This window comes from Microdochium trichocladiopsis (assembly GCF_020744255.1).
Source record: "Microdochium trichocladiopsis strain MPI-CAGE-CH-0230 chromosome Unknown B0I36scaffold_5, whole genome shotgun sequence".
NCBI classification, from domain to species: Eukaryota; Fungi; Ascomycota; class Sordariomycetes; order Xylariales; family Microdochiaceae; genus Microdochium; species Microdochium trichocladiopsis.
In genome coordinates, this window is record NW_025763548.1 from 921,090 (window position 1) to 946,769 (window position 25,680).

Sequence of the window (25,680 nt, forward strand, 5' to 3'; positions counted from 1 at the left end):
TCAGTTCTTAGCCGAGGCAGCTAGGCGTTTACGCCCCCGCCGTCGACGCGCGAAGCTGCGCGAGGGCATGATTGCACCGAGGTGGCTTGGCAACCCCCAGATTTGTTTTCGCTGGTCACGGATGGGGTTCGACGGCATGGCATAACGGCAGTGCCCGTCGTGGTCGTTGCTTAAAAGTTGTCCCGCGTCCTGTCCGACAATGCGGGGGTCCAGGGTTCTGGTTCCTGGACTACCTTCAGGCGGAGTTTCTTCCTCGATCGGACTGGACACACATCCATAGCGACTTCTCTTCAAGCTCGCCCTGGTGCTATCTGAAAGGAACATGGCAAGATACAGCAGCGTGTGCCTGAATGGAGGTCTGTTCGCATCGTGATCGTTCATCCGAAGGATGGCGAAGACGCATCACTTTCATGGCCTTGGTAGACCGCCTTGTCCCTGTGCATACCTCCTTTAAGTACCACTTGCTTGCCCCACTTGAGGATTTGAGATGAGACGGGGACATAGCCTATCTGCAGTTGAGTGGCCGAGTGAGGGCCGACCTGTGGCATACAACAAACAGCACTGAGTTGTTCCATTTGATATACGAGACAACGAAGGAGTTGAGCAACACCACGCAACGCATTCTTTACATGCAAATACAATGGCTAGTCCTGGCATTATGATCTGCAAATACGAGATACTGGGGACTCCAGGAGCACAAGGCGCGACTCCTCAAGCGGCTTCTGCTGTACTTTTAGCAGCTCCGATGATTCGTCCTCTGGTGCTTGAGTACCACAAGACGAAGTTTCGGGAAGGCCAACCTTGTCACAGTTCCAGCTGACATTCTGTAGCACGTGGTCGACCTAGGCCTTGCTTGGATGACTTTGAACCACGAAACCAACCACCGGGCTGTCCCCAAACACTTCCAAAGGGCTAGCGTGAGTTGACAGCCCGTCCTGGGTTGCAGCGTGCCAGCCAGGCGGCCAATAGCGGGCCATGTCCTGGCCCCAGCAGCGCTCCTCTGCAAGGGAGCAGGAGAGTGATTGATGGCTGGCGGCTGGGGAGTGAGACCCTTTCGAGGCACACCAGATTTGGGGTTCCTGGACGCTGGGACGAATCCTTGTCAACAACGCGGCAGCCAATCGTCCGACTATTGCTCGTCACCCATGCTGCCACCACCCAGTGGCATTGATCAAGCGCGGGCCAGGGTCAAGCTCAAGCTCAGGGCGCCGCACTGAATGGCCCTCGACTGCCGTCCTCAGCACCTCCTCCAAGGCGACCCCGACACCGCCGTGCCCTCTGCCTCTCCAGTCCTCCAAGCGCCAGACAATGGGCCCTGCAAGCCAACAATGGGTGAGTTGCCGCCAGGAAAGCCGTCCGTCACCTCGTGCACAGAAATCCTCCGACGCCGTCTGCCAGTTGCAATGTATCTGAAGCACTGGGCCCGGGCTTGGTCTCTAGGCCGCTGCCGCCCACCTGGGCACACCACCAAGATCCAGGTTGCGCGCGCTGTGCGTGCCCCTCCCTTTGCCGGCCATCTCGGCGGCAGCGAGCAGCGAAGCCGCAGTTCGTGCTTGTGATCGAGTGTGTGCTGGTACCTCGCCGCATGATGCAGCACCATATGGGGAGGGAGCCGCGCCAATGCACTGCAGCGCTTTCCATGTCCCTGCAATGCTGTGTGACGCACGAGCTTGTCGTCCTCGAAGCTCTTCCCCAGGAAGGATGTGTTCTGGCTGACACCAGTGGTCCATTCTTCTAGCTCCGGCCCCGATGCTGCCCGATGCGCATCTGCAAGACTCTCCTACTTACCACACCCAACGGCCATCTTCACGCCTCAACACCCTGATCGACCAGGAGACCGATGGTCGGGATCACACATTGCGGCACAGAAGCCCCGACTCTGCTGTTTCTCGCTCCGTAGTGCACTCTCGCGAATCCTCGATAGACAAAATCTCTTCAGGCGGCGGCCTGGCAGGTATCCCTGAATCGCCTCGAAACGTAACATCTGCTGCTTCACCGGGTCTACGTGGTGGTATACCCCGAGGTGGACTTGGCGGAATCATCGAGCGTGTGGTTGACCCGAAATCGGCGACATATGGACATCACCGGCAGACCTCGATCGTCCACGGCATCCAGCACTCGAGAAATGGAAGCGCCAGTTCGACGTCCAGCCCGCTGAGCCCGCAGATGATTGCTGCGGCAGGGGTTGGTTTCCTTCCCGAGCGTCCAGACACTCGAACATTGCACAGGCTGGACTCGGAAGTGTCTCTAGCCTCGATGGCTTCGAGAGCACCGACTGCGCTTTCCGGGGCTACAGCCACCAGCGCTATAGGGCAAGCCACGGATAGGAACATGTCCATATCAGACGTCCCCAGCGATGCGACTGTGCGCAAGTCTGAGCGCAACCAGAGCAGGACTCGGCGTGATCACAGACAGCAACAATCTCAATCGGCAAGACCACCACAAGCCAGGGAGGAAAGCCTGCCATCTGTTGGCAGCTATGCACTCACCGTGTTGTTCACAGCGGTATGCTCACCCCTGCTCCATCATTGCGTCCGTCCCATGTCTGACTTGCTTTTAGTTTACCGCGAGCGCCGAGGAGAAGATCAGTCAATGTAACACTGTCCCCTTTGACCCTGAGCCGAACATCGAGGCGATATGCGGGCAAGGTGCCGATCCGGCCTTCGACCAGTTCATTGTCGCGCTGGCGCAGCTGGCCAAGCACAGGCCGAAGCCGCTCATAGACATGATTATGCTGTGGCGGAGAAAGCGGAGCGAAGAGGCGAACGAAGCCCGTACCGAGCTGCAGGCAATCAAGGCCGCACAAAATCCAGCAAATGCTTTAGTGCGACGCAACACAGAGCCTCTACAGATGATGGCCGGTGCCGGTGCGACCGCTGAACCAGTCAAATCGCCAATGCCAGAATCCCTCGCAGCTAAGCAGCTCTACACAGCTCAGCTTGAGCGGCGATCTAATGTCGCCATTTTCATACTCTGCCGCGTCTTGTTGGAGATCATCAGCCAGAGCACGTACGAAAGCATTGGAAAAGAGATGGAGAACAAGCTGGAGGACATAATCTTCGGCCAATTGACGATGGCGGACTCAGAGCAGCTGCATCTATCGCCGTTGAAGATGGCCAACTGGAACATTTTTACACAATTGCTTGGCGCTATGAGCGACATCAACTTTGTCATTGTTACCCAGAAATTCATGTCTAGCCTTGAGCGTCTGCAACAAGAGGCCGCGTCGCGGAGCCCTGCCATTCTCAACCGATCAGTGGATGGGAAAATGGAGTTGATTCTGGGCGGCATGAAGCATGTACGCATCAAAATCGACAAGGAGTCTGATTGGGAGAAGTCTTGCAACTTCCTTGTCGCTCTTGGGCGGCTCTTTGCCAACTCCCATGGTCAGCGGGTCAAATGGGCGTTTTGCCACGCTCTTGAGAACTTCCTCCTCCCAGTTGCGGCAAATGCAACCGCTGCGCACCTGACTTCGCCTCGTTGGGGTGAGGTAATCAGTAACATTAGTCCACGCCTCGCGCAGATGTTCGTGAAACCTCGCCATTGGCACACAGCGTTCCCCCTCACGGCGACCATGCTTTGTGTCTCGCCACCAGAAACCTTCAGTTCGCAATGGCTGCAATTGGTGCGACCCTTGCAGACAAAACTCAAAGATCGTAGCACGCGGGCTGTAGCCTTGCAGGTGGTATCGAGGCTGCTTTGGAACTACCTCTACCGGTGCAACGAACCAATAACGGCGGTGGCCCGTAAGGTCGACGAAGTCATGCAACTCATCTTACCCCCTTCGCGGCGTACGTTTGCACCTGTGGACATTGCGCCGGCAAGCCCAGTAGTTCAGATGATACGCTTCATCGGCTACAAGTTCCCCGAATACTGCTGCAAGAGCATCATCTTCCCCCTCATCAATGCCGAGCTTTTCATATCCAACAAAGAGCTCAAGGTAGACCAGCTCGACCCGGACAGGGTTGTCATCGGCATCAGGGCTTTTCTTGCCATGTTAGCTGACCTGGAGAAGCGCGAGCATGGGCGGCCTCCGTTCCCACAGAGTTACCCTATCTTTGCATCAGAGCGTCAGGGTCCAGCCTCCCCAATGCCCACCTCCTTGCGAGGTGTCTCGCGTCCAGTCCCGCTGCTGGCTGAACAGGATGCGAGCTTGTCCAAACCTGTCATAACTTCCAACCTCGCCGAGGGGGCTCTCGAGTGTTACAAACAATTCTCGGAGATTTTGGGGAAAATCACGATTATATGCGATAACGCATTTGGTGGGCAAGCTGCGCTCGACGAGAAGTTCAGCACTTCTGCGGGGCCTAAGACGCCCATTTCTGATACTTTCAATTTCACCAGGAGAGATGATCAAAACCCTGTAGACCAGAAGCAGTCTTTCTACGACCTCCTCCACGTTGCCGTCCAGGCTCTACCGCGCTGTCTATCGGCCGAGATCCCTTTCACGCCGCTGATCAACCTCCTCTGTACGGGTACAGCCCACGTGCAGCGAAACATTGCCGATTCTTCGGCACGATCGCTCAAGTCTATTGCACATCAATCGTATGCACAGCCTGTGACGACTGGCTTTGCTCGCTTCATATTCAACTTTGACGACAGGTACTCAACCATGTCTGATGGTGGTATGCTTGGACCAAGCCACATTGAGAGCACTCTGCGACTCTATGTTGAGTTACTTCAGATCTGGCGCGATGAGATCCGGCAGAAGACCAAGGAGGCCGCCTTGAACTCGAGCGATCCCAATGGCACCGACAAGCGCGGGATGCAGCTGGATCTCTCGAATATCTGGGCTGAAGTCGAACATGTCGAGGCACGTGGACTGTTCTTCTTGTGCTCCCAGTCTCGGCGCGTTCGGCATTTTGCCATCACAGTCCTCCGCCTGATCACCGAGTTTGATGAAGCACTTGGGAAGAGCGGGTCAGAAGAGGCAGGGGATGACCGTCTGATCAACATTCTCGAAAATAAATCGAAAGAGGTCATGAGTGTCAAAGACGACCATCTGTCTCTAGCAGAGCGCAGCCGGCTACAAAAGGGCATGCAGAACGGCAACAACCAGGGAGCTCTCATTGAGCTCTGTACGAGCGATGTCTCGTATGACACCACGCTTTGGTTCAAGCTATTCCCAAACTTTATCCGCATCGCCTACGATCGGTATCCATTCACCGTCACCATTAGCCGTGACCTGGTCTGCGAACGCGTGCTTCAAATGTTCCAACCGATCATGGAGCTCGCGAAGCCACGTCGCGGCCCTTACTCTGGTGCAGAGCCTAGCAGTGGTCGGTTCCCCGCCAGGTCGCCCGGAGCACACACCGATGTCGTTGTAGAGCAGTGGAAGCTGTACCTGACATTTGCATGCACGACATTGGGTGATACGGGCACTTCCAGTGAAAGACCGTCCCAAGACAGCCAACACGCCCGCAAAGCGTCAAAAATCGCCGACAAGATTGTCTCCGCGCGAACTCTCTTCAAGTTTCTGACCCCACTGCTCATGGCGCCATCCGCGCCAGTGCGTGAAGCTGTAGTTCTCGCGATGGGCTCTATCAACATCAATACCTATCGCGCCCTGCTTGAAGACCTGCAAGCTCAAGGGATAAGATGCAACGACGACGCCAAAGCTCGACTACACCAGAGGGCCAACAGCGGTCCCCGACTAATGGACAACCGGGTTGATCTGCTCCGTACCGAGCTGACTCACGTTTACAAGTTGACGGCCCACTTCCTCAAGGATCCTGTTGCGTTCAACGATGACTGGATCATGAACTACCTATGCTCGTACACCAAGGACCTCAAAATCTTCCTGATGGACGGCGAAGTGCAAATGAACTGGGAATACCAAACACTGCGGCGACATTATTGTGGGCTCATGGAGGAGCTCTTTGAAGGCATTAATCGTACTAACGACCCGTCGCGGTGGATGACATTTGAATCCAGGAAGTCATCTTTCACACTCATGGAAGATTGGTGTGGATTCTCGCCTAACCAACAGGCGATCAAAGAGCGCGAAGACACCATCAGACAGTCTGTCATCAACCAACAGGCACTGGGCGAGCAGCAGACCATCTCAGCCTCTATGGAGATCGAGAAGAGTCGCCTCAGAACGGCGGCCCTCAACGCCATGGCTGCCTTGTGTGCAGGGCCGATCAGCGTAACGACAGAAAGCGGCGTCGTCCTTGGCTTTGACAGCCGAAGAATGATCCAGTGGATTGAGAGCACGTTCGATTCTGGAAGCGATAGGACAAACGCGAGTGGCCGACGAGCTCTCAAGAACATGCTCGTTCACAACAAGGAGTGGCCTTACCTTCTCGATCACTGCATATCTAAGTGCTACACTGCTCAAGCCATGAAGGTCCAGGAGAACTATTTTGCCGTGGTTACGGACGTCCTTCTTGAGCATCCGGATTACCCGTCGCCGGCCTGGAGACTCCTCGGCCTTTGCCTCTTCACGCTGGGTAACGACCAGAGTGAGGTGCGTTCAAAGTCTGCACGGGTGCTGCGTGCCCTAGAGGAGAGGAAACAGGCTGTGCGTGGCACGAAGCTGCGCGATTTCGATGTCAGCATCTCAGATAAGACGAAAGCGGTGTACAAGCTTGCGCAGTTCGAGATCTCGATGCGCCTTGCAAAGCAGAACCCGGACATGGCGTTCCACATCTTCTCCGAGTTCTCCTTCCATTTCAAGAAGCTAGATCAAGGCGCGCAGAGGAACGCGATTGCGGCCATTCTTCCGTGGATCCAGACGATTGAGCTCCAGGTCGATCCAAATGGCGGCCCTACCGCACAATCATATGTGCTCCTCGCAAACCTTCTTGAGTTGACCATCAAGTCCAGCGCTGCTCTCCACAATGAGGTGCAGGCTCTATGGCAAGCCGTGGCGACTGGTCCGAGCCCAGGCAACGTGCGCCTCATTCTCGACTTCATCATTTCGCTCTGTCTCGAACGTAGAGAGCAGAACTTTGTCGAGTACGCGAAGCAGATTGTTGTCTTCTTGGCGAGCACCTCCAGCGTGTCTGGTAGCAAGGTCGTCGAGTTCCTGCTCATGCAGATCAGCCCCAAGGCTATGGTGCCGAATGAGAAGCGCGAGACAAACCTTCCGCCCCCAGACATCATCCAGCTACCGTACTGCGCTGATCTCTCGGAGGTTCTGCCCATTGGGCCAAAGCAAGCTGGGCTGTCCTTGGGCCAGCTCTCACTTATTCTCCTTGTCGATCTCATGGTGGCGCCGATTCAGTTGACCGCTGACAACCTTCCGCTTTTGCTCCATGTCATTACCGTGCTGTGGGATCACTATACCCCTCTTGTGCAGGAGCAGGCGAGGGAAATGCTGGTGCATTTGGTGCACGAGCTGGTCATCTCCAAGCTGGACGACGATAACAACACGGCATCCCCAGAGACGAAAGCGTCTGTTGAGCGCCTGATCGAGTCTGTCCGCCAACATGAGCAATCGGTGGTATGGGGATACGATGACAATAACGGCAGGGTAGACGACCGTGAGCACAAGGTTCCTCCCGGCATGGAGAAATTGACCTCGGAGGTGGTACAGACGTTCGAGATCAGTTTCCCCGGTGTCAAGGAGCAGTGGAGCCGCCTAGCGTTGACCTGGGCGACGTCGTGTCCTGTGAGACATGTGGCGTGTCGGTCGTTCCAGATCTTCCGTTGCATATTGACAAACTCAGTCGACCAACTCATGCTCGGCGACATGCTTGCCCGGCTGTCAAACACCATCTCAGACGAGGACACGGAGATCCAGGCGTTCTCTATGGAGATCCTGACTACCCTTGAAGCTCTGACCATCAAGCTTGAGGCAGAACAGCTGCTCACATTTCCACAGCTGTTCTGGACTACATGTGCCTGCCTCGACTCGATCAACGAGGCCGAGTTCCTGAAAGCTGTGGACATGCTCAACGTGTATCTCGAAAAGCTCGACTTCCACTCCCCTATGGTGCGGGCTACACTACTCGACGGGCGCCCTCCGAGCTGGAGAGACGACTTTGGAGGACTTCAGCCGCTGCTCTACAAGGGCCTGAGATCATCTATCTGCCTGCAAGCAACGCTGAAAGCGCTGGACAGCCTGGTCCAGCTGCCAAGCGATCCGCTCATAGGTGATGACAACCGCTTGTTCTTCACCGTCATCGCCAACTTTCCACGGTTCATGCAAGCCGTAGAAGACGGCTCTCTGCCTGATGATGTTCTTGGCACAGCTCAGATTCTGCATGCTGTCGCCGAGGCTCAGGGCCTAGGCCCGCTCTATGCTCTTCTCGACGTTCTGGCGCATTCTCGAATCGGGTCGGGCGATGACTTCCGTGCCGAGCTATTTGCTGCGCTCCGCGAGTTCTTCTTGCCACAGCTGGATCTCGAGATGATCATCATGCTGATGGGCTTCTTGACAAACAGCAATGCCTCGGTCAAGATACAGACGATGCGTCTGCTCTGCACCATCCTCCCGCAGATTGATGTGCGGCGGCCTGACATTTCTGGGCTGGGCTCGGACCTCATCTCACCCCTGCTTCGTCTCCTGCAGACCGAATTCTGCATGCAGGCTTTGGAGGTCATGAACTGCATGATGACAATGACCTCGACGCCAATGGACGATCTCCATGTCCGAATGAGTATGACCCATCCATCCGCGAAGGCTACCAGGAAGGAGTACGACCGGACAAAGAGCTTGTTCGGCATTCCCGAGGAGTCTGGCTGGGCTGTGCCAGTGCCGGCTGTCAAGACTGAGAACACGCGGCACAATGTCCACCAGGCCTTCTACATCTGCCAAGCGGATGCCGGCGAAGGATTGGCAACGGAACCAACGCCAACTCCCGAGGTTGAGTTCCACACGGACGAGTACAACTTTGGATATTTCGACATGTCGAGTCGTAGCGAGACAATGATGTCAGATGACCTGCGTGGTGCCGACCACGTGGCCGACCTTGTGACGAAACTCGACAGTCTGGACGACTTCTTTGACGACATGTCACAGACGTCCCCCAGCGACGGGCGGTCTTCGCGCACCGTAACCGAGTTCACTGGAGACGGTTTTGAGAATGGCCCTCAACTGTACGACGAGCAGGTCTTGCCAATTCTCCAACAAGCCTCGAGCAACACATCGTTCCAGAATGGCTTCGTCGACCGACCAGTACTCCCACGCAGTGACACTGCCAACACCATGACTCCTGGCGCGTTCAACGCCGGGCTTGCCATGCGTAATGCAGCTGTGAACCGCCCGCTCATGCACTCACGCTCGGTCACTAGCCCGTCAGCACCTGCATCGTACCAGAACCAAGTCGGCGACCTCACCTCGGATGAGGAGTACACCGAGGACGTGTTCTCCGACGGCGATGAAGACCTGCGCATGGCCCATGACGGCGGGCTCCCGAGCGCGAGCAGCGCAGGCTTTGCTGTCAGCGGCACTGGTGGCTTCAGCCCGGTTCTGCCCGCCAGCGCGGGTGCCGCCAGCGACGGCGGCTCCTTCTCGTTCGAGACTATGATCAAAAACACCAAGCAGTCCACGCGGACACACATGCGCCGCCTGACGGGCGGCAAGACGCGCGAGGCCGAGCGCCAGCGGGACCTGTTCCGTACCAACAATTCCACTGGTGGGAGCATCTCCGGGGTGGCGATGGGGTCGCCGCAGGTGCCCAAGGTGCCGGACTCGTACCTCCAGCTCTCGGCCGCTGTCGCCGCCAAGCCTGCGACGCCATCCTCAGCGCCGGGGGATATGCTCTGAGTGGGGAGATCCGGAAGTGTCAGAAGGAAGAGGGAATCACATATACCCTTTGTTAAGGAATTATGGCAGTTGATTGAGCAGATGTGTGAATATTTGATGTCGACATGTATGTCTGCGAATCTGATTACGACTGACTGGTGGGTATGACAAGAGCTATATATAAGTCCTCCACGAAACAGTTCCTTGTTGAGAAGGAAGCACTAGACATGGTAGATAAAGACCTACGACGACATGCTTGGGTATTTAGAACTAGTGAAGACGCCGACATTATATAGAAACGTGGGCAGAGCCTACGAGGAACACGAATGTCAGAATATATCCACGGGAATCAGACTGATTGGAGCCGGCCTTGCAAACTCTTGGGTGTAATTGGGGTGACCCGAGAGGATGAGAGCGACTGAGTAAACGATCTCCATTTTATCAATTCTGATTTCGCGCAAACAAATAAATCGTTAGGATTCATATTCCTCAACCATGTTCTCAATATGCAAAGTGCATCATGTCGCTTGGCTTAGCCTAGAACTATATACACCTTACGATTCGCTAGAGTCTTCGGCCTCCCCCCCATCTTCTGCTACCGTCTTCTTCTTCTTTTTCTTCTTGTCTTTCTTGTCCTTCCTGCTCTTTTCTTTGTCCTTGTTCTTCTTCTTCGCCTTTTCCGTCTCCTTAACCTCGACTGCGCTTCCACTCTCCGGTGCCTCGCCCATGACAGCGTCGTCCTCGCCGTCAACAACAGCACCATCGTTGTCCTCAGCACCCATGGCCAAGATCTCAACACCACCGGCGCTCCACCCGCGGATCCTGTCCTGGTCACAAGTCTCCCACAGCCTGCGGATGACAGCCTGGTAGAGTTCGGCGTCACCGACGTCCGCCGCAGAGGCGGCCCTTTGCGTGCGGAGCCAGCTCACCGCGCCGAACCGCGTGATCAGCGTGTCGCTCCCGCCCTTGATCGTGGTGGCCCGGTATATCAGCCGCAGGACCTGCGTGCGCAGGTTGTTGCCCATGTACGGGTTGCACGCGAGGGCAAAGACGCGCTCGAAGACCTTGCGGTGGTGGAAGAGTGCCAAGTCCGCCTCGCTGCGGAGCGAGTCGACCAGGTAAGACAGGAGCCAGGAGACCTCGGTGTAGAAGGTGCCGTCCTCGCTGGGACCATCAGTGACAATGGTAGAGAGCAAGGGGATCCGATCGAGCGCCCAGGTCGGCCCGCTGGTCAGGAAGAGGTTGACTTTTTCGTAAAGCGCGTGGAGTGGGTTCTTGAGCACATCGATGGCGCGCGCGGCAAAGGACAGGATGGTGTTTGGGACTGTGCCGGCATCGACCGGATCGCCTCGGGTAGATTCGATGAGCTCCATGAGCAACAGCCACATTTGCTCGTTCTCCTCGTAGGCGGACTCTCTGATTTTCGCAGCCATCTTGGCGAGGGTGACGAGGGCTTCCTTGCGGATGCTGATGTGCTCCGAGGCAAGCAGCCAGATGACAGACACTGCATGGCCCTCTTCGACAAGCTCCTCGGGGGCCTTTGTGGACCACTTGAGCAGCGCGTTGTCTTTGATGGTTGGGATTGGAACAGACAGAATCTCGACGAGATCATCTGACCAGTGGTCAACGTTTGGAATATTACGGCTGAGGACATCTGTCTGTCCAGGACTTGCTTTCGTTGAGGGCTCGGGAGACTGGACAGATGCTGTCTTTGTGGGAACTGTGAGCTTTCTGGCAAGTTTCTCGTCTCCCAAGGCGGCAGCCCAGATGTTTCTCGTGGATGTGAGGAAAACAGCGGAAACACCGACAGCCGCTGAGTGACCCAGATATGCCGAGAGGAGTTCCACAAGTGCTTTGATGAGTTTTTTGTCCGGGGAGGAGGTGATGAAGAAGGGCAGCTGCTCTCCTATGGTGATCATGATGGGACTCGCAGCGGTATCTTCCGACGGTATGCCAGCTCTCTCCAGCTGCTCCTCAATCTTCTCGAGGTACTTGATGGGAGAACGTGCGCAACGCTCGAAGCAGTTGTCGAGGTAGCTCCAGATGCTAGCATCAACACCTTCCGCTTCCTTCAGCGCGAGCACAAGCGGCTGCAGTCCTCGTGACATTTTTGAGCTCTCAACCAACTGGTTCTCGTTGGCGACAAAGTCTAGAACATCCTGAAGTCGTGCATCGGCGAGTTCAGTCGTGCTTTCGACGTAGAGCTTGAGAAGTGTCGCAAAGGGCGATAGCTCTTTGCCAGCTGCCTTGCCGAACCATCTCATACCTGGAGAATACTTGGCAATGGTGCACAAGTGCTCCAGCTCCATTAGAGCCAGAGCCGCATCACCACCCTCATCGGCTCGGCCCTCCACCCTGTCAATGGCCGCTGAGAGAATGGGCGAGACGTCGAATTTAGCCTTGAGGGCCAACTGCGGGATGTTCTCATAATATAGAAGAATCAACCGGCTCGCAGCCTCCTTTTGTAGCAAGTCGCCCGCTCCAAGACCGCGGTACAAGGCAATAACATCTTTGACGTCAGGTATCCTTTGCTGGACATCATCAATAAGTCTTCGCGAGGCCTGCTTCCAAAGAGGTCCAGCGGTCGCACTTGCTTCTGCAAACATTTCAATGATCTTTGATAGCCTTTGCAGTACCAATACGAGTATTCGCACAGCATAGAACGAGATCAAGTTGGACTTGTTCGCTAGGCACCGAGTTATCACTTTGAGCGTGAGGGGAGCTGGTATCACGTTGCCGAGCAAGACGTGTATCGGTGGCGGCGTCCTGGCAAAGCCTTTTTGTCGGCCAAAGAAATTCGGCACCGACAGCTCCATCACATTGTATAGAAGGGCAGCGTACCCAATCCATGTCGCGGAAAGCTTAGGCTCAAATGAGAATGCCTTCTTGTGAAGGAAGTAATGCGCAACCAGCTCAGGGACGTTCTTCAAGATGGACACTAAAAGTTCGCTTTGTTTCGTGCTCGACCACGGTCTTAGGGTCTGAATGAATTCTGCGAGAAGGGAGTTTCGGACTGGGATATCGTTCTCGAAGCTCGACATCCATGGTATCGTATCTAGTCCCTGGTCCACAAACTGGTCAAAGTCGGCCAGCGGTGGCAGGGCATCGGGGTCAATGCCGTCGGGGTAGTAACCATGTTGTGAACGCACGACGCCGCCGGAAGCATCTGTGCATGCTGCAACCAAAAATCGATGAGCTGTCTCCTCCACAGTAGGTCTGTCCGGGTCTTCGTCAGATGCAGCATGGCTGTAGCCATACAACGACGATATGCGGATGAGCGACTGTGCGTTCAACAGTCGCACTTTGGCGTCTTTTGAAAGCTTTTTGTCGAGGATCACAGAAGCGCGCAGAGTGTCGAGTATTTCGTAGATGAGCGCGGGGGGGTCCTCCCGGAGATGTCTCATGAGTGCAGCAACGACATCTTTCTGCGAGAGAAGATCCTTCTTGGCTTCCACATGTATGTACTTGATTGAGCTCAAGAGAAACCGGATCGCGTTCGTTCGGATGGACGGTCGTTTCGAAGATTCGACGCCATCGCCGAGGTACCGCAGGCCTATATTGCGCGCAAGTGCTTTGAATGTGTTATTTCTGGCTCTGAATATTGGGGCCGCCAGCGTGCCGCTGTCAATGCAGACTGCCTCTCGTAGCAACCGCAGAGTCGGTGATATTATGAAGTCTTTTCCTTTATCGGCTGCGAGGTTCTTCGCGATCAGTTCCTGTTGCCGCTTTTGCAGGAGCGTACGACCAATGCCCAGGCCGTGAGCCACCAGGCCATTGTTGTTGGAGATGACCTTGAGCAGAAGCGCCAGCACGGCAGGGACCGCGGACATGACGCTCTCATTGTTGACCTGTGCCGCCATGCTCCACGCCTCCATAAGATCTGGGAGGTATATAGGGATCTCATCTTCAACCTCTCTGGGCTTCGTCGAAACGAGGTACTCGGTGACCATCTGCAGGTCGTCGGGCCTGACAGTCTCGCCCCCCGCGATGATGCGGTCGAGGATATTCTTGAACGACTGGATACCTGTGGATTTGTACAGAAAGAATCAGCGACAAGGGTTGAGTAAGTGACTGGCACAAGAGGCCTGGCGCACCGTGACGAGCCGTCTGCATGTCCTGCTCAAAGGCAAGCAGCTGGCGAAGCTGGCGTGAGTTGTAAACTTCTTCCGACGTCGGTGTATCGTGAACGTGATTCGTCTTCTGCCTCTTGCCGGCCTGGGGGCCATCGCCAATGTGGGTTTTGCGCTTCGCCATCGTTGCTGCCGTCCGTTGTTGCGCAGAATGGGGATGTGACTATTGCATGCTCGATGCGCCGCAGAGGTGAGGCGGTGCCAGGACGAATCGCCCGACCAGATGATGGGCTTGTAGAGCTCGTGGGACCTGTGAATATGTGCTGGCTAGGTCGTGGATGTTGTTGCAGCAATTCGTCGTCCTCAATCCGGCGCCGAGTCTGAAGTGTCTGGCAAAGGCTGTAGCATCATGAAAGCTGCATCTCGCCTGGTGCATAACCGGGCCCAGCAGACGAAGGGTCTCGCGCCGCAGCCCAGAAAAAAAATAGTGCCGCTAGAGACCACCTCCCCACCTATGACGCCCCATGCCCACAGGGCACTCCAGGGCTGGCGTCGATGGTTCCAGGCACCTTTGGCGGCAGCGCCCCACTCCCCACCCTTCAGCCTTTAAAGCCCGGCGCACCCTTGCCTGCGAAATCCGGCCTGTGATTGCGACCTCCACATCATCTTCGCAGCTTCCAAGCTTCTTTCCCACGACTGCCTTCCATCTGCTCGACGCCGCCGCTCTCCACACCCGTCAGAGTTCGCAACCGACGCTAGAAACACACCAACATGGGCTCCGTCGTTATTCCGCATCTCAACACCGGCTGGCATGTCGACCAGGCCATCCTGTCCGAGGAAGAGCGCCTGGTCGTGATCCGCTTCGGCCGCGACCACGACCCAGAGTGTATGCGCCAGGACGAAGTCCTCTACAAGATTGCCGACCGCGTAAAGAACTTTGCAGCCATCTATGTTTGCGATCTCGACCAGGTCCCAGACTTCAACCAGATGTATGAGCTCTACGATCGCTGCACAATCATGTTCTTCTTCCGCAACAAGCACATGATGATCGATCTGGGCACAGGCAACAACAACAAGATCAACTGGGTCCTCGAGGACAAGCAAGAGCTCATAGACATCCTCGAAACCGTCTACCGCGGTGCTAAGAAGGGGCGCGGTCTGGTTGTCAGCCCAAAGGATTACTCGACGAGATACAGATACTAAAGGGCGACTATGATTGTGGTCTTGAGGTCCTGCTCTATCGCCTCCGTAATGCTCTTCATGCGCAACGGCCACATTTTGGTGTTTTGTGACACCACCAGGACCGCCGCTCAAAGTCACAATGCAGCTCAGCATGCGCATACTGAACTGTGGGCGGGGATGGAACATCACAGCACTCCCCGCCTATCAAAATCAACCACCATTCGACTCATGAACAGCATGCAACCACGCCACACAGATGTGTTCCTTCCATTCACCTCCGCAAACAGCTCTGCCAGACGCACAAGGGGACCCGGGCTAAGGAGGAATCATTCATCTTGTCAGGGTTGGTCTCACCTACCTATTCCTCGCACGTTCACTTGTACATACCAGCTTACAATGATTGGCTCCTCACGAAATGAAACGACTATACCCCCACAAAGAAAACAACGTGTATCGATGCTGATGGTGCGCCTGCATGGAGATATCTCTCTTCGTTGATCGCACCGAGTCGCACACCAGCCGCGGGGGGCGTTCCTGTGCAAGTCGACCACTCGTCTGGGTGGGAGCATGACAGGCGCAGAGAGCGACTGTCTCTCCCGTTCTTGGTCGCTAAGTGAATGTGCCTCCTTGTAACCGATGGCTCTAAGCACAACTGCTTTGCTCCGCTTCCAGACCTGGCTCTCGTGACTGCATGGCGGACTGGCGCCTGGTACTTGAAAACAGACCTCCCTATTTCGAGGCCCTCTTAATTCGGATGACATGCCGTTGCTTTGAATTGCTCCTTTTCGGGGGAAGGAACTCCACTCTGGACCGAGGCCCTGGTGGTCATCTATCTTTCCAGTGTGCTTTATCTTTGATATATATGACATATGGTATTTTTTTCTCTTTGATAATCTCGATACTCATACAATACACATACATGTCCGCTCTTCGCACCATTTCATCAGACCTCCCTGCGCTCTATATACAGACTCTAATTCTCGATCCCCTCGTTTGCATCTCCCAACCGTCTTTCCAGATGCGTCGCGTGGCATCCCATATGATACCTCTCCCGCAGAGGATATGCTCTAAACGCTATGCTTCTATGTACAATATCTGATGGCACCACGGCATCGTACCCACCAGAGCCCGTGCGTTTCTCTTTCGCCTCGGCTCCTCGTCGTCTATCAATAAAGGGATGTTCTCCACTTTACGCGCGCGAGACGAGCAAGAACATGAGCGCAAAACTCGCCACGGCCGCGGCGGCGCCCGCGGCAGCGCCCTCGAGCGCAATCAGCGAGACGTCGCGCATCCGCAGCGTCACGACGGTCTGCATGCTCGACAGCTCGGACGCGGCAGCGCGCCAGTGCTCCGGGTCGAAGAACTCGTCCCATGACGTCGGGACGAGATTCTTGTGTAGCGAGGTAAAAGTGCTGGTGAAGGTCGCGGATGGCTGTGTTGATGAGACAAGCGCCGGGCCGGCTTGACTGTTGATGATGGCTGGCTCCTCGGGTTTTGACGCGACCTCGGCGGGGACGGCGGTGGTCTTGGTCTGCTCGACTTCGGTCACTGCCGTGGCAGGCGCCGCAACAACAGGAGCGGCAGCGGCAGCGGCAGCAGCTGCTTGTGAAGTGCCTGGTCTATGGGCCTGCATGAGCTCGCGCTCGTGCGCAAGAGCCTCGCGGACCTTCTCTTCGAAGCCCTTGACGAGCCTCTGACGCCTCCAGGGCTCGGCACCAAATTGCAGGACGAGGAATAAGAAGATGTTGACGGCCATGAGACCCCACGTTCCCCACGTACTCATGCGGCGGATCTTGTCGCTCCAGATCTGCTCTTCGTGATAGCGCGCAAGGATACCCGAGCTGAGCTCGCGGTTGAGACGCTCCGCCTCGCGCTCCGCTTCCTCGAGCGCGGCCGCATTGTCCGCCACACTGGCCTCGAGCTCGTGGTCCTGCCGATAGAGCATCGTGAAGCGTTCAAAGTCCATGGGGGTCCAGGTCTTCTGCCGGGCCAGCAGCGTCGTCACCTCGCGCTGGGTGGCGGCACGCTCGGCTACCGCCGCCTTGTACTTGAGCCGCGTGTCGTGGAGATGTTTCTGGGCCTTATCGAGGGAGTCTTCGAGCGTCGTGATGCGTTCTTTCAGCGTCTCGATGCCGGTGTAGCCGGTGAGCTCATTGATGCGCTGTGACGCGGCAAACAGCGTGGTCTGGGCGCGGTCGATGAACCTGGAGAGGGACTCGGCCACCGGAGACGTCTTTGACTGTATCGCCGACGGAAGCTTCGGGTCTTCTTCTCTTGAGGTGGTGGGTTTTACATCGGTGGCCCGTGGTGGTGTGGTCTGATTGGTACCTGACGATCCAGAATCGACAGATTCACTAACTGCCTTTGATGGAGATATCGGCTCGATAGGTTTCCTCTCCGGAATCTGCGGCTTGAGATGTTCAAAGTCGAAGTCTGTCGGCGGCGGTCGACGTGAAGCCGCTGCGCTTTCTTGTGCTCTGTCATGATTGGCTTCGACACCATGCGATGGTTGCCTGGGCGGCTGGCCAGACGAGAACAGGCACTGTTGGAGAATACCCTGCTGGACCCGAGACCGAATCAGGCTGGGCGGCGAAGGCATTGGCCTGAAATATTGCCGAACATGCCGGACTCCTGTTGACAGAGGTCTCGAGGCTTGCCTGCTAGCTAGTCGTGATATTGCCCGCTCGGAAGACGGTTTGGGCGACAGGGCCGAGGCAGGCCAGCGACTGAGCCCAGCGAAGGGTCTGCTGGCACCTGCCGCTGCCATCGGGGGCTTGACTGAAGCCGGAAGGTCGGCGGGAGGACACCTCGTCGCTGGAAGGCTCTTTGCCGTGTGGAAGCGGCGTGCGCGTGGCCGGCTCGGGGCGGGATCGAGGGGAAGCGGTTACGGAGCTAGAGGTGTGAGAATGATGAAATGTCGGCGCGCACGAGCTTGCTGCGGACAATGGGGCCCGGGTGGGGCCGGGCCGCGTCGGCCGAGCGCACCTGCAAGTGGTGCCCATACAAAAGAAATAATACCGCGGGACGGGAAGAAGAGGAGGACAACAACAGGCACCTGCCCGCCAATCACGGAGCAGCGACATTTCAACAATCCCAAGCTGGTTCCCGAGCTTGAGATGATTGGTTGCAAGCCGCATCTCAACACATCCAGTACCCGAACGACTCGCATGCCCCAATTGTGTGGGGTTGTCTGACGTCCTCTAGATACGTACTGGACCGCACTAGGTCTTACAACAAGACATGCTTCCTCCGTTATCAAGATGCCACATGGTGGCCACCTGCGCAGGCGTAGGTCGTGTGTTCAGGATGACGACGTACACCAGTTGATGGATGACCCCATGACTGGGCGATGGTGTGCCGTTGAGCGCGGCCCCTGAGGCAAGGCCTGCAAGGGCGACTAGCGCACTCGAGTAGTTTGTCCTACACGCAGAACAGGCAAAGCATGATAACGTAGCACAATGCCGGCGCATAGATGGAGATAACAATCTATGGGCATTGTTTGGCGGAAGAAAAGGGGCACGTTATGAACTCGCTCTATCGTATCAGCACTAATCTGGCGTGGCCTCGTCAGTGCCAACCACTAACACCATGCACGCAGCAATAGTACCATAAGGCAGCCATCGGCCCCTGTAGTACGCGCACATTTGAGACACCATCGGCTGCACCCGGCTGATTGATTGCCTGCCCTACGACAACTGCGCCCACCAGAGAGGTCTGTCCGTACCCCGTGGGACAGGTAGGGCATAGCAGTAGCGCCAGGCTGCGGGGCCCTAGCCGAGTTGCGCCTGACGGGGAGGTCGGCTCTTGGCTGCAAGGACCTTGCTGCAGGAGGCGTCGCTGCCAAGAGCGACGGGTCGTTCGCCCATCCCAATGTACCAACACGGTCCAACACTGACCTGCTTCTGGTATTCGGGGCTCTGGTGGTTTGCGCCTGCGGCTGGGCCAGCCACGACACTAATTGCGGCCTACTGATGCCTAAAGTCCAATGCTGGCAGTCTCGTGACTATGTCCTGCCTCTTGGCAGTGCTGACTCTATATTGGCGGAGCCTAACAACACACGCCAGGTAGCCTCTGGGTGCTGGCGCCATGTCTCAAATCCAAAGTGTTGGTTCTTGTACGCGCCAAGACCTGTGGCAACGGGTACTCTGTCAGGATGTAAAACAAGTCGAAGATTGCGATGTGGGGGGACACCGTTGCTCGGGCGTCCTCTAGCTAGGTGAGTGGCTCCTCTGACCTGATGTCCAGAGGCCACGATGTCCCAGTGGCTTCTTGGCGGCTGCGATGCTTCTTTGGCGGGTTACAATCAGGAAGCGTGGTCTCGTCGTAGAGCTTGCCTGGCCTGGTCCGGCGAACGGTGCCGTCCAAGGGCTACGTGGAAGGGACCTGAGCGTATCTTTTGCTGACTCGGGCTGTTTGGAGGAAATTTGTTTGTCCTGCGACAGCCGTCGTCATTGCATTTGTGTGGGTGAGGGTGCCATGGCGAGTGCTCTGGCTGTTCGCGTGCGTATGGGTGTGTGTGTTCGTGTGTGTGTGTGTGCCTCTCTCTCTATCGCTCTCTCGCGCGCTCTTGGCTGCCCATTAATTAGTACCTTAGGTACTACTACCTTCCTGCAGTGAGCCGGGGGAGCTCCTTGCCAACGCCAAGAGCTGCTGGGCGGGACCCCTCAAACTCCAACCTGGTTGCTGCAGTGGCCGGGTACGCGCGCAACCACCCCTGCCTCGTCCTCGATAGACCCCCGTCACCCCAGCCTCGGCGCTCGGCCTGCCTGCCATCTCCAAGACTCCAAGAAAACACCAAGACCACCCGTGCTGCTCGAGGCGTACACCCTTCTCTTCAGCTGATACATCTCCCAAGCCCTTTCTCTGCATTCCCTCCCTCTCGCGGGCTTTCTTGTACGCTGCGTAAGTGTCCCATCCCCCCTTGTCTTTTCTCCCCAACGCCTCTCCGGCCCCGTCCAATACCCCAGCTGTCTCGGAGCTTCCTGGCTTCTCCATTTTTACTCGCCAGCAGGCAACCCTGTTCCCTTTCTACTTTGCTTGTCTCCTCACCATCCAACTGACCCGTCCATCCCTTCCCTCTCTCCGATCAACAGCATACATCCTCACAGTCGAGAAGCACCAAAGATCGAGCGTCAGTGCATGGCCCATCAGCCAGTCTGGTAGCTCCAAGTACGTCATTCCCTTACCCAACAGAGCTGTTGCTTCGCCCTCCCGAGCTTTCCACGCAGGCGCGTCGTGTCATCAACCTTGCACATGCTTGGACAGCAATATTGCTAGGTCCCAGTGCGGAACTTTGCAGATTCACAGAAGCTGACACTTGCAACTCTTGCAGCAGTAAACCATCCTCTCGAGAAGACGAGGCCGCCTTGTCCACCCTATCTCCCCATCTCCCTGATCTTCTCGCGTCGAGACTCGACGCACACCAGCAAACATGGTCAAGAACGCCGATTGGAGGGAGTCGAAGCTGAGGACTCAGGTCCTTCAGGCCAGAATGTCTGCCAGGGGCCCTTTCTCCATCGAGAGCCCCGGTGCTGAAGACGTCGAGGGCGAGACCAAACCCCGCCGGCACCCTCTCGCTGCCGAGGGTCTCATCACTAAGCCGGCCGACAACATGACGACCGCCTACGAGCTTCTGCGCGCCACAGTCGCCAAGTATGGCAACGCCAAGGCCGTCGGCTCGCGTCGTCTTGTGCGCACACACCAGGAGACCAAGAAGATCAAGAAGATGGTTGAGGGAGTCGAGCAGGAGGTCGACAAGAATTGGACCTTCTTCGAGCTCAGCCCCTACGAGTACCTCAATTACAACGAGTTTGAGAAGCAGGTCCTCAACCTCGGATCGGGTCTGCGCAAGCTCGGCATGAGCCAGGGCGACCGCGTGCACATCTTCGCCGCCACCAGTGCCAACTGGCTTGCCATGTTCCACGGTGCCGCCTCGCAGAGCATGCCCGTCGTCACTGCTTACGACACTCTTGGCCAGGAGGGTCTCAGGCATTCCATGGTCGCCACCGGCGCCAAGGCAATTTTCCTCGACCCTCACCTTCTTCCTACGCTTGGTAACGTGCTCAGCGATGCCAAGGAAGTGCGCCACGTTATCTGGAACAGCCATAACCAGGTGAACCAGAAGTACATTGACAGCCTGAAGAGCTCTTTCCCCCACCTCACTGTCCTGAGCTTCAAGGAGCTTGAACAACTTGGGGATGACAACAGTGCTGAGCCGACCCCGCCGACGCCTGAGGACCTCTGCTGTATCATGTACACTTCAGGATCTACTGGCACTCCCAAGGGTGTACCTCTGAAGCACAAGGCTCTGATTGCCGCAGGTAGGCAGTAATCTCTCCTTGGGCCCATTCCTTAACTGACATTTCTTCTTTCATAGTCACTGGCGTCAGTGTTGTCGTTCAGCCATTCCTTGGCCCTGGCGATAGCGTACTGACCTATCTCCCACTTGCACACATCCTGGAGCTGGTCTTTGAGAATGCAGCTCTGTACTGGGGCGCGACACTCGGCTACGGAAACCCAAAGACCCTTTCCGACTCGTCAGTCAGAAACTGTGCTGGCGATATTCGCGAGTTTAAGCCGTCGGTGCTGGTCGGTGTCCCAGCAGTGTTCGAATCTGTCAAGAAGGGTATCCTCGCCAAGGTCGCGGCCGGCAGCCCTATGGTACAGAACATGTTCTGGAGTGGACTCAGCCTCAAAGGCAAGCTCCTCGCCGCTGGCCTCCCGGGCACAGGCGTTCTCGACTCGATTGTGTTCAAGAAGATCAAGGAGGCGACTGGTGGCAGGCTGAAGCTCTGCATGAATGGTGGCGGCCCCGTCGCCAAGGAGACCCAGCGCTTCATCTCGCTGGCTATTGCTCCCATGATTATTGGCTACGGCCTGACCGAGACCAGCGCCATGGGCACGCTCATGAACCCCTCTGAGTGGACGTCCGAGTCTATCGGCGCCATGCCTGCTTCGATTGAGGTCAAGCTCGTCGACTTCCCCGATGCGGGCTACTTCGCGACCAACAAGCCCAACCCTCAGGGCGAGATCTGGATCCGTGGCGACTCTGTGATGGAGGAGTATTACGAGAATGAGGAGGAGACCGCTGCTGCCAAGGCACCTGGCGGCTGGTTCCGGACGGGCGATGTCGGCGAGTTTGACAAGAACGGACACCTCAAGATTATTGATCGCAAGAAGAACCTGGTCAAGACGGCCAATGGCGAATACATTGCCCTGGAGAAGCTCGAATCCGTCTACCGGTCTGCCGCCGTGGTCGGAAACATTTGCGTGTACGCGGACCAGTCCAAGGCCAAGCCCATTGCCATCATTGTTCCCCTCGAGCCAGCTCTCAAGAAGCTTGCCGAGGAGAACGGCATCGCCGGCAATGGAATTGACGACCTTGTGCACGACAAGAAGCTGCGCAGCGTTGTGCTCAAGGAGCTGCAGAACGCCGGTCGGGCTGGTGGCCTTTCTGGAATCGAGATTATTGAAGGTGTTGTGCTGTCTGATGAGGAGTGGACTCCTGAGAACGTAAGTCATCCCCACGAGGTCTGGTTTTGTCTGCTGCACGATACAAGTATGATGTATGCTAATGGGTTTCTCTCTGCAGGGCCTTGTGACTGCTGCCCAGAAGCTGAACCGCAAGGGTCTCCTTGCCAAGTTCGACAAGGAGGTCAAGGAGGCGTACGGCACATCGAGCTAGACGGCAAAGGTCTAGTCCAGGTTGCGCTGCGCATGGGAAGGTTGCCCGGGAGCTGGTGTACAACACGTGTCTGTTTGCAATTGCTGTTTTCTTGTGTTTTTCCATTGAATTGATTCCCTCCAAAGGTTCTGCGACGACTCTTTGCGGTCGCGAGTAGCATAGTCAATGAGTATTTCCAAAAACTTGTGTGTCTCGCTCGCGTGCAATGGGCACGGCCTTATCCGGCCTGGACACCTCATGCTCGGAACCATCTCCGGGCGCTTATCTACCAAGGGATTCGGGGGGCTGAGATCTGCGCTGACGGTTCCACGCCAGACCCCTGGCCCAGAAATACTACCAGCCCTACTCTCTGGGACGTAATTCGCCGCCTAAGAACGGATGGTCAGACGACGTGGGAAGGGGCGTAATTGGAGGTTACGCTGGCATGGGATGGGCGACTGGTGATGGCCTTGCTCTTTGTCTTTTGTACCCTCGACTGCCAACCGCTAGCTTGCTTGCCCCTGCCCGTTGTGTTGCCGAGAGTCCAGTAAACAAGTGAGATGGCCCCGAGAGGGCAGGGTCCTGCTGGTGAAAGTCAAAAGTAAGTATGGTCATCCTCGCAGTAATTGTTGCATGGCATGCACGAGGTGCCTTGCATAAATGGGTTCTGATGCGCCGGTGTGATCGACCAGAATCTGGGACAATCCCCTGCGCGTGGGATCTGCCCCTCCCCTCCTCCTCCACAAACGTGCACGCGTGTCTCTCGAGACGCCCCTCCCTCACTTGCGCCACCAGCACGCGCCCCTCACAGCAGGGCAGCAGCCCATCAGCATCAGCATCAGCATCATCGTCATCATTGCCCTCGTCGTCCCAACCCGCCCACCTACATACGTACGTACCTGGTTACGCACCGATCCTGCTTAGCCCCCACTCCGGACGGGGTGGCATCTGCGCACCCGCCCACTCACAATCTCGAAGGCGCCAGCTCACTGGCACAGGATGGTGCGCTGCCTGGATTCACACCAATCAGGGCCAAAGGCGACCTCCATCCAGTCGACATACATACCAAGCATCAGCACCGGCCGCTCGAGAGAGCTTGTCTTCCTTGACTTGTGAACCGCAGCGGACAGGCAATCCAGCCCTGGTCGCCCCCGCTGTGACGAGACAGCCTAGCTCTACGTGAATTAAGGTGGCATGCCACCCCGGGTACCAGAGCCTGCTGTCCCGCCCTGCCCGTCAAACGCAGCAGAGCAGAGTCGAGTCTGGCCTGGTCCCCAGCCAGCCAGTGGCCGCCGCCGCCTCCTTCCTGCCTAGCAACAACAACCCTTGCTCTTGCAGTCGTCGGCCGCCCTCCCCTCACTTGCTCGCGCCACTCTAATCCCACCACCACCACCACCACCACCAACACACGCTGACGAGCTCCTCGCTGTCTCCTACATCCTTTTTCCCGGGGCATCCACTCACGCAACCACCCCACGACTGCGCGCGCAGCCACCCGCCTTGTTCGCACGCGCTGTACCACTGCAGGCAAGACACTTGACGTCGCCATTCCGAGGACACAAGGCTGCTCCGGCATCGACGACGATTGCTCCTCGGCAACGACAAGGCCAAGCACATCTGCTCCGCTCTGCGACGACCGGCAGTCCTCTGCGCAAGATCCACTCCGGCCTTTCCGCTAGCCAGCCCAGCCCAGGCAGGTTGCTTGTGCGAGTGACGACATTAGCTGCGATCGCAATAACCCCGACAACAACACAACTACTTCTCCCCCCAAACGCCGCATCGGCGCCGCCGCTCAAGCCGAGCCAAGCACACCTCCCGCCCTATCATCATGGGCAAATCGTGAGTCTCGACACTCTGGCGTCTCTTTCTGATGCACCAGTCACAGCAGAAGCAACCACATACTCTCGTTAGAGCGCGGTCTGCAAGACAAGACTGCTCTGCTTGAAGTCGTCCTCCTATGCCGTCTCCTCGCACAGGGCCCCGCTTAGATATCAATCTGGACTGACGAATCCTGGCTCGCAGGCAGTCCAAGCTCTCTCAAGAGCAACTATCAGAGCTCCAAAAGTCCACGCACTTTGACAAGAAGGAGTTGCAGCAGTGGTACAAGGGTGAGAAGGGTCCTAGGCAGTTTGCGATTCTCAGTCACAAGTCGTCGTCTGCACCTGGAGCTAACGGCACCACTTGTGACACAATCTAGGCTTCCTAAAGGACTGCCCGTCGGGTATGCTCACCAAGGAGGAGTTCCAGAAGATCTATCGGCAATTCTTCCCGTTTGGCGATCCGTCGTCATTCGCCGACTATGTCTTCAATGTTTTCGACTCGGATAGATCAGGCTCGATCGATTTCAAGGAGTTCATCTGCGCGCTAAGCGTGACGAGCCGAGGCAAGATGGAGGACAAGCTCGACTGGGCGTTCCAGCTGTATGATATCGATGGCGACGGCAAGATCAGCTATGATGAGATGCTCAAGATTGTTGAGGCGATCTACAAGATGGTAAGGATCGATACTGAATCCAAGACACTGGGAGTCGCGCATGAGACTATGTGGTGTTATATTAGAGAGAGTCAACATACTGACCACTTCTGCACGGCAGGTCGGTTCAATGGTGAAGCTGCCAGAGGATGAAGATACCCCCGAGAAGCGTGTCAGGAAAATCTTCCGCATGATGGACAAGGATGAGAACGGCAGCCTTGATATCGAGGAGTTCAAGGAAGGCAGCAAGCGCGACGAGACTATCGTGTCGGCATTGTCACTGTACGATGGACTGGTCTGAGCCAGGCGTCTGCGGTCGGTGATCGGAAACCAGGATTGGGAGTCAGAACAACTTAGGCATGGACAGCGAGCGAATGGAAGGATACGATGAAATGGGACCGCTTCTTATCAGCAGTCATATCAAGCAGAAATTACAATATTTCCATCTGATCCGGAAAGCGTACACTCGTTGGCCGTGGGCTAGCGCACATAACGTCATGAGGTCCCAGCCGGCCGTCACCAGGCATACCAGAATGTTATTACTTACCCCTGAGGCGAACAGAACCACAACCGCCACGACAACCACCACCATCAACAAA

At 56.5% G+C, this 25,680-nt stretch overlaps 8 protein-coding genes across 8 annotated transcripts; 4 read left to right on the forward strand and 4 right to left on the reverse strand.

Annotated features, from left to right (window-relative positions):
* Positions 1–1,749: 1,749 nt before the first annotated feature.
* B0I36DRAFT_243391 (cell morphogenesis N-terminal-domain-containing protein) lies at positions 1,750–9,715 on the forward strand (the record flags this gene model as incomplete). Its single annotated transcript, XM_046149980.1, has 2 exons — positions 1,750–2,505; positions 2,561–9,715. 2 exons carry the CDS (start codon positions 1,750–1,752, stop codon positions 9,713–9,715), a joined length of 7,911 nt encoding a protein of 2,636 aa, XP_046012519.1.
* Positions 9,716–10,248: 533 nt separating this feature from the next.
* Positions 10,249–13,948, reverse strand: B0I36DRAFT_243211 (ribosome biogenesis protein; the record flags this gene model as incomplete). The annotated part of the gene is made up of 2 exons (XM_046149969.1): positions 10,249–13,718; positions 13,789–13,948. 2 exons carry the CDS (start codon positions 13,946–13,948, stop codon positions 10,249–10,251), a joined length of 3,630 nt encoding a protein of 1,209 aa, XP_046012520.1.
* A 587-nt stretch (positions 13,949–14,535) lies between these two features.
* B0I36DRAFT_242726 (mitosis protein DIM1-domain-containing protein) lies at positions 14,536–14,967 on the forward strand (the record flags this gene model as incomplete). The annotated part of the gene is made up of 1 exon (XM_046149929.1): positions 14,536–14,967. One exon carries the CDS (start codon positions 14,536–14,538, stop codon positions 14,965–14,967), a length of 432 nt encoding a protein of 143 aa, XP_046012521.1.
* Positions 14,968–15,089: 122 nt separating this feature from the next.
* On the reverse strand, positions 15,090–15,975 carry B0I36DRAFT_114699 (uncharacterized protein). The gene has a single exon (XM_046147939.1). The coding sequence runs from the start codon at positions 15,813–15,815 to the stop codon at positions 15,297–15,299; it is 519 nt and encodes a 172-aa protein (XP_046012522.1). The 5' UTR covers positions 15,816–15,975; the 3' UTR covers positions 15,090–15,296.
* A 160-nt stretch (positions 15,976–16,135) lies between these two features.
* Positions 16,136–17,545, reverse strand: B0I36DRAFT_349019 (Mdm33 family-domain-containing protein; the record flags this gene model as incomplete). Its single annotated transcript, XM_046156752.1, has 1 exon — positions 16,136–17,545. The coding sequence occupies one exon, from the start codon at positions 17,543–17,545 to the stop codon at positions 16,136–16,138; it is 1,410 nt and encodes a 469-aa protein (XP_046012523.1).
* A 2,565-nt stretch (positions 17,546–20,110) lies between these two features.
* B0I36DRAFT_114745 (fatty acid activator) lies at positions 20,111–22,894 on the forward strand. The gene is made up of 3 exons (XM_046147940.1): positions 20,111–20,115; positions 20,279–21,266; positions 21,323–22,894. Exons 2-3 carry the CDS (start codon positions 20,378–20,380, stop codon positions 22,741–22,743), a joined length of 2,310 nt encoding a protein of 769 aa, XP_046012524.1. The 5' UTR covers positions 20,111–20,115; positions 20,279–20,377; the 3' UTR covers positions 22,744–22,894.
* Positions 22,895–23,457: 563 nt separating this feature from the next.
* B0I36DRAFT_114777 (uncharacterized protein) lies at positions 23,458–24,464 on the reverse strand. Its single transcript, XM_046147941.1, has one exon. It carries the CDS (start codon positions 24,183–24,185, stop codon positions 23,682–23,684), a length of 504 nt encoding a protein of 167 aa, XP_046012525.1. The 5' UTR covers positions 24,186–24,464; the 3' UTR covers positions 23,458–23,681.
* On the forward strand, positions 24,020–25,531 carry B0I36DRAFT_322602 (uncharacterized protein). The gene is made up of 4 exons (XM_046153873.1): positions 24,020–24,448; positions 24,632–24,717; positions 24,807–25,102; positions 25,203–25,531. Exons 1-4 carry the CDS (start codon positions 24,438–24,440, stop codon positions 25,380–25,382), a joined length of 573 nt encoding a protein of 190 aa, XP_046012526.1. The 5' UTR covers positions 24,020–24,437; the 3' UTR covers positions 25,383–25,531.
* Positions 25,532–25,680: the final 149 nt, after the last annotated feature.